General features: G+C 34.1%; 1 protein-coding gene across 1 annotated transcript; it reads left to right on the top strand.

The window, feature by feature from the left end:
• Window positions 1-987: 987 nt before the first annotated feature.
• Window positions 988-9,253, top strand: LOC110737036 (threonine--tRNA ligase, chloroplastic/mitochondrial 2-like). Its single transcript, XM_021917390.1, has 8 exons — window positions 988-1,424; window positions 2,916-3,062; window positions 3,175-3,322; window positions 4,934-5,187; window positions 6,700-7,077; window positions 7,766-8,074; window positions 8,432-8,632; window positions 8,749-9,253. The coding sequence occupies exons 1-8, from the start codon at window positions 1,086-1,088 to the stop codon at window positions 9,007-9,009; spliced, it is 2,037 nt and encodes a 678-aa protein (XP_021773082.1). The 5' UTR covers window positions 988-1,085; the 3' UTR covers window positions 9,010-9,253.
• Window positions 9,254-11,304: the final 2,051 nt, after the last annotated feature.

Genomic DNA, 11,304 nt, shown 5'->3' on the forward strand with positions numbered 1-11,304 from the left:
TCTGGTAGCAACAGTTAATTAACGAGCATTAACATAAATTCTCTTTGTGTTGGTTAATTTTTGAAATTTTGTAGAAAATACTACATATATTCCACAAAATTGTCATTTTAGACTAATTATTTTTTAAATAAAATGAAAGTCAAGTGACAATCTACTTTTTATTATTTTTTGTTTTTCTTTCTTTCAATGAGATGCCTATTAAATGACCTAGATTTTGCAAGGAAAATGTGTCTTGGAAATATCTCTGAAGGAGACTTGCGTAAATTATATTACGAGCCATAAAGGACAAATGATATAGATGAGATTTGATCTCAAGTTAGGAGTACTATCCTAATATATCCGACTTAAACTGCTATATAGATGAGATTTGATCTCAAGTTAGGAGTACCATCCTAATATATCCGACTTAAACTGTTAGTGTAGCTCATTTTGTAATTCTACCAACTTATGTTAAATGCTTACGTTAAAAGTTTTTTTTTTTGAACAATATGTTAAAAGGTTTTAGCCAAAGTAAAACCACTAATACTAGTAGTATTAGTGGTTTTATGTCATAAACTGCAATTCATTAATTAAAATCGCTATTATCATACGCGATTTTAGCCATAGAAATTTAAAAAATAAATTACTTCTAACCATTTTCACGAGTAAAATTTGTGAGTAATTAGTATTTGTATCACCACATATAAAGAATTGATTTGAACTTTTTTCATGGAAATCACTTTTCAAAATCTAGAGTTCGAATGGTTTCAACATAAAAATTCTAGAGTTTGAATTTCTTCAACTCTTTAACCGTATCTAAATGGTTCTTAATATGAGTAATGAGACAATCACTATCCTTTCTCACACATATGACTGATTTAAAATTACCATCCAAATCCAACTCGATCCACCATCCATCCAACTCGACCCGATTCATGATCTATTTATTAGTCGGGTGAGTTACCGAGTTTGGTGACCGGAACCCAAAAACCTTAACCACACAACAAGGTAAGAACTGAGGAGAAGTCTACTCTTGCATTAACAAAGACAGCGACACCCAAAATCACAACAAAATTTTGTGATAAAATCTCAGAAACACCACCACCATGTTTGTCATTCAGAGGATGGCGACCACCACACCCATTACTTTCTCCCTCCTCTCAAATTCCCTTCGATTTCTCACTAAACCCTCTTCTCCTTTCACTTCTTCCCTCAAAAATGGCTTCTCAATTTCCCCCAAATTCTCTGCCAAAAAGCTTGCATCTTTCTCGTTATACACTCCTAGAAATGGGTTTTGTATTTCTTCTGCTGTTGCTTCCCCTGATTCAATGGAGACTGTAATTAATGGAGATGAGAAGAAATTGGAGGAGGGAAGTTTTTCTGAGGTTAGAATTAAACTTCCCACTAATGAATCGTCTGAGAAGCTCTTGAGGGTTCGTCATACGGTGCGTTTTTCAATGATTTAAATGCTTTTTTTGTTTTTCTTGTTTTTGTGTTTTTTTTGAAGTTTAATTTGGGAAGAAATTGTTGAAATTTGAATTGGGTGTGTCTTGTTTATATTTGATTTGCGATTAAGATGTTGAAATTTGAATTGGATTGGTGATTGTATTTTGGAAACCTAATTTGGTGTGGTTTGTGGAGGAAAGTTTGAAACTTGAATTGGGTATACAATGTTGTATATTGCTGACTACTGAATGAGTTTATTAGTGCTGTTATCTGAATTTTTGGGGGATACCTTTTGGAAACTTGAAATGAGTAGATTGTGTTTGAGGGGTGAAAGAGTATATTCAGCTTGTGTTCGAGTTTTGGATACCCTTTTTAATGAATTTTAGATAAAGACATGATTTAGTTACATGTAGTTTCTTGGTTTTAACTGCCTAGTGAATATATTGGGATTTAATTTCCATATTTTAGTGCTCAATTGGATATTTATATGGAAGAATGGGCTAATATGAAGTGAGGTGTTGTCTGGCGGGTAAGCGTTGATCAATTGATTGAATCGAGTTGGACTTTTGGACTTTGGTGGAAAGTTGCATTTGCTATGGGTGCAAGGTTGGAAATTTTCGACTTAAACGGTTGGTTATGGAAATTTTTAAATCTATTTTGGCTTTAATTGGAGTTCTTGTTTGCCGTCTGAAATGGAATATATCTGATAAAAGAACAGCACAAATCTATGAGTCTCCTTTATATTTGGCATTGACCCATCAGAGTCATGTGAATAATAATATACGGAATAGTTGGCTCGATACGAGGTTATGACTGCTCAGTTTCATTGTGATAGAATTTGGCTTCAATAATTTGTTTGATGGGTGCAACATTCATGACAAGAATTGTTCTTGAGTGTTTAATCTGTCATTTTGTTCCTCATACTTTTAATACTGTGTGCCAATAGGGAAGTATTTCTGTGTTTGTGAATATTGTGCTGCAACTTCTGCTTACTTTACCTTCCTCACAGTCTTCTGTAGGAGTATTTTGGATTGTATATGGTTGATTGGTATGCTATAGTGTTACTCTGAATTGGCAAAGGAATTTGGAAGCCATAAATTCTGTGGCTCTGTTTGTAGATATTGATTAGTGGGAAGGTCAGTGCTTGATGGGATGGGTACGGACTATTGTTTCCACTACTTGTTTCCCTCCTGCAACTGATATGAATGGTGTTGTTTTGAATCGTAAGACACTTGGTTCGTGCTCAATTATAACTTGACAGAGATCTAATCTCAAGTAATTGTAGGGGATTGGTTCTTGTTTCTCATGATCTTGGAGTCTTGGACCCTTGTTCCTTAATGGGTTTAAATGAAGTTAATTGCGTAACAGAGATATGTTGTCATTTATTATTATCATTTCATCAATTTTTATAGAGGTATATTCATTTGGTGATTGGTATGTTGATTATTTTTATGGGTTTATTTGGAGTAACACTGGTAACTTGCTTGCAGTGTGCACATGTGATGGCCATGGCTGTTCAGAAGCTGTACCCAAATGCCAAAGTGACCATTGGACCGTGGATAGATAATGGATTTTATTATGATTTCGATATGGACCCTATTACTGATAAAGACCTGAAGAGAATCAAGAAAGAGATGGTCAGTAAAAACTATCAGTCAAACTCTAAATAATTAAACTTTACTAGCTGGGTGAAGTATTTATTAGTGTATGGTTTCATGGTACAGAATTTATTTCTTACATCATCTGTAGGACCGCATTATTAGTCGAAACTTACCACTAGTCAGAGAAGAGGTTTCCCGAGATGAAGCCCAGAGGAGAATAATGGCTCAAAATGAACCTTACAAATTGGAGATTTTGGACAGCATAAAAGAAGAACCCATAACAATTTATCACATAGGTAAGTGTTTTGGGAAAATATGTGCTTCCATGATCACTTTAACCTCTTATTGTTTGCTGTGAAGTTTGCTCTTGCAAATGACTGATTCTTAGCTACCTGATGCCCTTGTATCAATAATTTTTATTGTCTTTAAAATTGACAGTATAATTCCATGCTTCTGATGTCTGTGCTTGTAGTCTTGTAGACCATTGTCTTGTTGATTTTGTCCTTGTCAGTTGCGTTCTAGTTACATTGAGCGCACTGGTTTATTCTAAAGGAGAACGCATTGTGTTATGCCTTGTACTGCGTTCCCTTACTCTTTAATTTTTTATTTTTTATTTTTTCTCATTATCTGTTGCAGTTTAACTCAAAATCTTGATGCAAGTGTGGGGAATTGAGATTCTAGTGTTATTTTATTTATAATTTTTTTTTGTTCTTTCTTCATTAGCACCTAAAACACTCATCCAAGCACTTTCCTCCAACCTCTGATGATTTGAAAATCTAAATGTTTCTATGAGAGTGAAAGATGATAGTGCTATATAAACTTGGCACTTCTGATAAGCCATCACATGGATACAAGTTAGGCCTTGGAATGAAAGACAATTCCAAATCCACTTTGTCTACGAACAAGGATGTCTAACACCACCTTGCCTGACTTGCTTTTCTGTTGTCGTCTGCAAGGTTAGCTAATTATTAGGTGGTATTGCAGTTAAAAGCTCCTTACTTTCTTTTGCATAGGCTCTCTTGGGTAAATTAGGGCTGTTCGTTAGTCTTTACGCCGTCTTGAAACATTAATTATGTTTGTTTCACACGGGATAAAGATCGTAAAATCCTCAGAGTAGTTTGATATCGGTGATGTCTGGGTGGTGTGGCTAGAGATGAATTGACTGGATTTTCTGAAATAAAGTTTAAGCTACATCCCTTATGGATGAATCGGTCTGGGCCCTTTTTATTTATTTATAATTTTTTTTTTGGGGTGGGGGGGCTATGCCTTAAGTAAATTCAAAATTTTACTGCCATAATTCTTTTTAATTGGTCCTATTCATTTTCAGATCCTTTTCCTCTTTCTGGTACTTTGTATAATGCTATAATGTATGGAAAATGTTCAAATTATCTCTCCCTCTTTTTTTCATTTTTTTTTAATTTATTTTTTATGTTTTTTTTTTTTTTTTTTTTTTTTGGGGGGGGGGGGGGGGGGGGGATAAACAAGACAATATCTACAATAATTAAAAGGAGTAAATGCTATTCTTTTAATAAATTTCTAATGCCACTGCTTCTGCATGATTTACATCTGCTGAGACCTGTAGCCCTTATAAAGTTACCAACAAGAGCTGTTCATTGGGATTTCATTTGGGCTAGCCAAAATTAGTTATACTTGTTATAGTGCAAATTAAAGCTGATGATGGAATTGCTTAAGTCAAAATTGAGCAATCATGATTTTTCAAAATATTCTATCGTTTTCCAATTTTAAGTTGTGTAATTTAAGTATTCGAGATGCCTTGCTTAATAATTAATACAATGATTTTTCGTTTGGATTTTCTATTGATTTAGTGCTATGAAGTTTATGCTTTTTTATTTTTCTTGTTACTCAGTTATTTCCTGATTTTCTCTTGATTCACTGTGTACTTGTAGGGGATGAATGGTGGGATCTTTGTGCTGGGCCCCATGTTGATACTACTGGAACTATTAATAGGAGAGCCATTGAACTTGAATCTGTTGCTGGTGCTTACTGGAGAGGAGATGTAAACAGGCCAATGCTACAAAGGATTTATGGCACAGCATGGGAAAATGAAGAACAGCTGAAAGCTTACCTTCATTTCAAAGCAGAAGCTCTACGGCGGGATCACAGACGTCTTGGCCAAGAACTTGACCTGTTTTCCATAGAGGTATCTTATATCTATAACTTTTATGCTTTGTTAAGAGTGTTTAATATTCCAGAGCCCATTCACTACCCTTTTTATTTCCCCCACACTCATCGTTTGTTTGTCACAAAAAGATTCTGTCCTGTTCATGTAGACTTGTAGATCCACGAAGAAGGCTTTTTTTCTTCTCCAAATAAATGCAATTGAAAACTCAAAATATTATTTTAATTTCATAGTTCCTTATAGCTTGCTAAATCCCAGATCATCTATGAGTTTGCTAATATTGCTAGTGAGGGGCATCTGGCTTTATGACATAGCTGAGCTTTATAAAGTATTAACAGTTCATGCTTGGTCCTTTTAACTAAATAATTGCTATGGAGTTCATGCGGAGTAAGTCTTTGAGAGGTTTGTTACTTATTTTTGTTGAATCAGATCAAATCAGACTGCTTGATCTTTAATTTCTGTGTTTTTTATATTACCAAGTATCTTTAATTTTGTATTACATCCGTTGTCCCCAAATAAAAGTCCCATTTTTGCACAAAACTTGTCCTTAAATGAAAGTCTGATTTCATTTTTATCTATTTCTTTATTCACTTGTAATCATCCGAACCCCACCTGGCCCACTATACTATTATTATATTCAATTGCTATCTTGTTTTTTATATTCTCCTGTAATCAACCAAACCACACTATCTTATTTTTTCTATTCACCTTGTAAAAACTTGTGCAAAAGGCATATGAGACTTTTATTTGGAGACAGAGGGAGTAGTAAATATTATGAAAATTAGATGGAATATTTACATTAAGATGAATCTAGCAAGAAGGCCAAGAACCCACATGATAATGTTCTTTCTAATTATAAACTAATGTAAAGAGTCAAAGTTATATCATATAGAGTTTAGGCCAACCAAATCAGAAGAAAGATTTAGAGTCTAGAACTAAATAAATTAGACCAGAACCCTTTTCCTAGTGAAATGAGCAAACCCTAAGTGTTAGTTGTGTACTGTGTACGAACTGATTTTGATTCCCAAGTCGCTTGATAGTTATGAATCATAATACTATGAAATTCCTTAATTCACGTTTGCATATAACTGGCTGCCCTCTAGTCTCCTGTTAGAATATGAGGTTTTTTTTTTTTTGTTCAGCGTGCCTTCTGATGACGTGACATCTTTCCCATAAAGTCAATGATTATGATGAACTTATAATAATATGGTGTACTAGAATTTTCATGTTTCTTCTATATATCATTTCTACAAATCAACAATTACTACACTTATTTCATATTAACTGCAACAAATGAGTTTCCATGGACTCCTAGGCGAAATTTTTTTTTAAGTGTTAAATGGAGAAGAAAAGATAGAGATGCTTGTGGTGAGGAGAGAGATTGAGAGAAATGACAACTTAAAAAGGAAAGAAAACATTTGTTGCAAATAATATGAAACATCCATTTTTGACAAATGTTGCAAATAATATAAAGCGGAGTTAGAATTTTTAAATTCAGTTGCTATAAGGAATAAGAAAATATGTTTTATACAGGAAGATGCTGGAGGAGGCTTGGTTTTTTGGCATCCAAAAGGGGCCATCGTGAGGCACATTATTGAAGATACATGGAAAAAATTGCACATTGAACGTGGATACAGTCTGCTTTACACTCCTCATGTTGCAAAGGCAGATCTATGGAAGATAAGTGGTCACCTCGATTTCTACAAGGAGAATATGTTTGAACAAATGAATATTGAGGATGAGCTTTATCAACTACGACCAATGAATTGCCCTTACCATATTTTGGTGTACAAAAGAAAGATGCACTCTTATCGAGATTTTCCAATTAGGGTTGCAGAGCTGGGAACAGTATACAGATATGAGTTATCTGGGAGCTTGCATGGCCTCTTCCGTGTTAGAGGTTTCACTCAGGTATGAAACTTCTGTGACTTTCACATAAATTCTCTTTTCTGAAGATACAAAAACATATATAGTAGATTCATGTGCTGGAGTAATTTTATTTAATTTTTTATTTAATTATTTAATTTTTTTTTTATTTAATTTTTTTTTTTTTTTTTTTTTTTTTTTTTTTTTTTTTTTTTTTTTTTTATCAGAAGTTCTTAGAAGGCCATTGTCTTTCTTTTCTCCAATTATTTGTACTTATCATCGTAAGATAAGTTAGCTAGGGTATCCTAATAGTTACTCGGTTAAGTTCGATAATACGGAGTATTGGATTAGCCTGTAATTTGGTCTCATTTATTGTTTTTCTGTTCTGAGCTGTTATTATATTCTATTTTCGTATCAAACATTATTTATAATACTCCACAAGAGAGGCACCAGTTTTTGTCTATATCCATCATTCTGAAGCTGTCTCAAACTGATGGCTGAAGTTTCTAAACCCTTGGTTCTTTACCTTTCACAATTTATTTTTGAAATTGTTTTTGGGTTTCTTGCTTCTTTTCTTCTAAAGATTAATTATATTACAAAGGTATGTAATACACTATATAATTGTCTATTAATCAATTTATATATCTCTGTGCCTATCATGGATTTTAACTGATTAGAAAATTGTCATTCAGAGGTTTTGAGTACAAGACTAACTGTTCTTCAACGATTGTAGGATGATGCACATATATTTTGTTTAGAGGACCAAATTAAAGACGAAATACGGGGGGTTCTCGATCTTACAGAGCAAATACTGCTTCAATTTGGCTTTCACCAATATGAGGTGAATCTATCTACGAGGCCAGAAAAAGCTGTGGGAAGTGATGATATATGGGAAAAGGCCACATTGGCTCTAAAAGAAGCTTTAGATGATAAAGGTTGGGGCTATGAAATTGATGAAGGTGGGGGTGCCTTTTACGGCCCAAAGATTGATCTCAAAATTGAAGATGCACTTGGTAGAAAATGGCAGTGCTCGACAATTCAGGTAAAACCAAGTAAATAATTTATCTCAGAATCAAATTTATTTAAATGAGGGTCATTATTCTGGCAACTTCTGTCTTGTCTAGCATGAGATAAAAAACTATGTTATGCTTCTTGTGTTGAGACCGAATTGACTGTTTACTTTTCTCACTAAAAATATTATGGCCTAGTTTTTTCTTCACAAAATTCTTGTTACTATATTTAATATAATTTAGCAGTCTTTTTTTTTTTTTCAATATAAAAGGCAGAAATGACTATACATATGGAATACGATACGAACAGCTGAATAAAGTGTGAATATGAAAGTCCAATTGAGTTTTTTATTCACTTACTGAGATATGATCTATGCTGGATATCTCAGGTTGATTTTAATTTGCCGGAGAGATTTGATATAATATATGTGGACTCCAATTCTGAGAAAAAAAGACCCATCATGATTCACAGAGCTGTGCTTGGATCCTTGGAGAGATTCTTTGGAGTTCTTATTGAGCATTATGCTGGGGATTTCCCATTATGGCTCTCTCCTATACAAGCTCGGGTCCTGCCTGTGACTGACACTCAGGTTAGAACTCGAAATTGTACTTGTTTGTGCAATATCAATGCCACGAGCATATATGCATTTTTCTTTGGTAGTATAATTGACGTATATTCTTAACATAACAATGCTTGTTTCTACAGCTTGAATATTCTCATGAGGTTGTCAACAAACTCAAGGCAAATGGCATACGCGCTGAAGTTTGCCATGGTGAGCGCCTGCCTAAGCTCATCAGAACTTCAGAGAAGCAGAGAATCCCATTAATGGCTGTTGTAGGCCCCAGAGAGCTGGAGACCCAGTCAGTTACTGTCAGATCCAGATTTGGCGGGGAATTGGGCACCATGCCAGTTGACGACTTCACCTGCAGAATTAAGAAAGCTGTTGAGAACAGAGGCTCATTCTGACATCCTTTGTTCAAGCTTTCAGAAGATCAATTAAAACTGAAATCTTTTTATGCACTAGAATCACAACACTGATACGGAGTAATACACGCAGACTTTAGATTACTGAAGATTTATCTGCTGAAATTATGCATGCAGAACGAAATTCTCTTCTGATAATCATATTTTTTTGTTAGTAGCTAGTTTGTATTGTATTACGGAGTATTTATTTAATTTGATTATGGTATAGTAAAAAGGTTTTTCAAAATAGTCCTTGTGAAAATTTGATGATTAATTTACTCTAAATAAACTATAAAAACAATGGTTGTTCTTATTCTTTAGTTGTGCTAGGATTTTTTTTATGCATTTATCTCTCTTAATAGGTGATCAAAAGACAGTACACATTAAAACTACTACGTATCAAACTTGAGTTTACCCAATGGAGTATACGAAGTATATGTTTTTTTTTTTTTTAATTTTATTTTATTTATTGAGACAGCATTTATGTAGTTAAAGGGAAACAATGTCTCTTATACCCATTTTCCTCCCAAAAAAAAAAAAGTCTCTTATACCCATAATCCATAAATATGTTTGGTTGTTATTTGATACCTCTTTCTCCCTTTTCCGTTTTAGAATATTCCTAAAACTTTTTATTTTAAGTCCTTCCGCAGATAGTGATGTTACTGCTGCTATAGATGAAGATGGTATTTCCTCAAAAAAAAATAAAAATGGTATGGTCTATCTCTACATACTCCCTCCGTTTTTAAATACTTATTCCATTTTTTCATACGTGGAGTTTTAGGAAAAACTAATAAAATATGGAGGTAGTGAGGTTGGTGGAAGAATAAGTAATTGTAAAAAGCAATAGTAGTTAACAAAATTGGAGGAGAGAGAATATGAAATTAATAAAATATAATTTATGTTGAGTCCACTAGTTGAGAGAAATGAATTAAACATTGTAAAAGCTTTCCAAATAAAAAAATGGAGCAAGTATTTAAAAACGGAGGGAGTATAATGTACTTTCTCTTATTTTTCCTCCATGCAACATTTTTGTTTTTCTAGTTTGACATGGCATAACTTCAAATATAATATTCCATATATATGGCTATGTTTTTTTAAAATATAATTAATGAAATGTGAATAACATACACTATTGTATGTTGCGAAAAAAAAAAAAAAAATTTGAGGAAGTATATATAATTCTAGTAAAGTTAGTGTAAAAAAATATTTTAAAAAAAAAAATTTCTAGTAAAGGGCTAAAGGTTGCAAATTATCAAGTGTAAATGTGTAATGAATGTGTCATTCCTTTGCTGCTTTTAATTTATCGCATTTGGAATCTTTTATTTGAAGAGAGAATCTTTAACTATAAACGTTTATAAATTAATCGAGAAAAAATATACTTGCGTAGGACCTTATTAAATTTGTGTCAATAAATAATTTTAAAATATTAGCCTTATATAATTTTTTTTTGCAATACGTATTCGAAAATATTGTGCTCAAATATATATGTGCATGCACTTAATTTTTTGCAAAAAAGCGAAATGAGACAAACGATCGTATTTGAAATATTGCGTTCAAAATATATAGGAAAAATTGCTGTAAATAATACGAACTTTACCCCGTCCGCTAAAAACAAGTTGAACTTTTGTTTATTTCAAAATAATACGAACTTTGGAGGGTGTCCGCTTTAAACAAGTTATTTTACCTCCAACCTGAATAACCAGTTAAAATTTTCAATAAATTTGTTTAATAATTTAATAACTCTTAATTAAAACTTTAATTATGGTTAATTAATAATTAAAATAATTAAAATCTTAAAAAAAAAACCCACCTCCACCACCAGCCACCCTTTCCCTTTCCCCTTCCCCGACGACCTTCCCCTTCCCCGGCAACCTGTCAACCCAGCCCTCGGTGCCGGTCCTCCTCCCTTGAACCACCAATCCCCTCCCCAAAACCCTTCTCCCTCGCCGACGCCTAGCTTTCCCACCACAACCACCCAGCCAGCCTTCGTCGCAGCAACTCGGCGATTTCGTGGTTAATTGATGGGATCGATGGGCGTAGTTTCGTGGCTAAGGAAGGTGAGAGAGGATGGTTTCAAGGCTGGGCAAGGTGCGGCGATTTCGAGGCTGAGTGAGGTGCGACAATTTCGAGGCTGGGCAAGGGGAGGGTGGTGGTTTTCCGGCTGGGAAAAAGGAGGGATAAGGTTTTTGGGCTAGGCAGCAAGGGAAAGGGAAAATGTCGATGGCTGGCTGGGAGGGGATGTGGGTGGTGTGGCTGTGCAAGGAGAGGGTATTCGTGGTGGTCATGGGAGAGTGTGGT

The sequence above is a fragment of the Chenopodium quinoa genome, unplaced genomic scaffold (assembly GCF_001683475.1).
Source record: "Chenopodium quinoa cultivar QQ74 unplaced genomic scaffold, ASM168347v1, whole genome shotgun sequence".
NCBI classification, from domain to species: domain Eukaryota; kingdom Viridiplantae; phylum Streptophyta; class Magnoliopsida; order Caryophyllales; family Amaranthaceae; genus Chenopodium; species Chenopodium quinoa.

Bases quoted from the DNA above. Each gene is read 5' to 3' on its own strand.
- LOC110737036 (XM_021917390.1), top strand. From the start codon at position 1,086: ATGTTTGTCATTCAGAGGATGGCGACCACCACACCCATTACTTTCTCC. The intron at 1,425-2,915 runs GTGCGTTTTTCA...ACTTGCTTGCAG, and splicing joins TCTTGAGGGTTCGTCATACG to TGTGCACATGTGATGGCCAT. The intron at 5,188-6,699 runs GTATCTTATATC...TGTTTTATACAG, and splicing joins TTGACCTGTTTTCCATAGAG to GAAGATGCTGGAGGAGGCTT.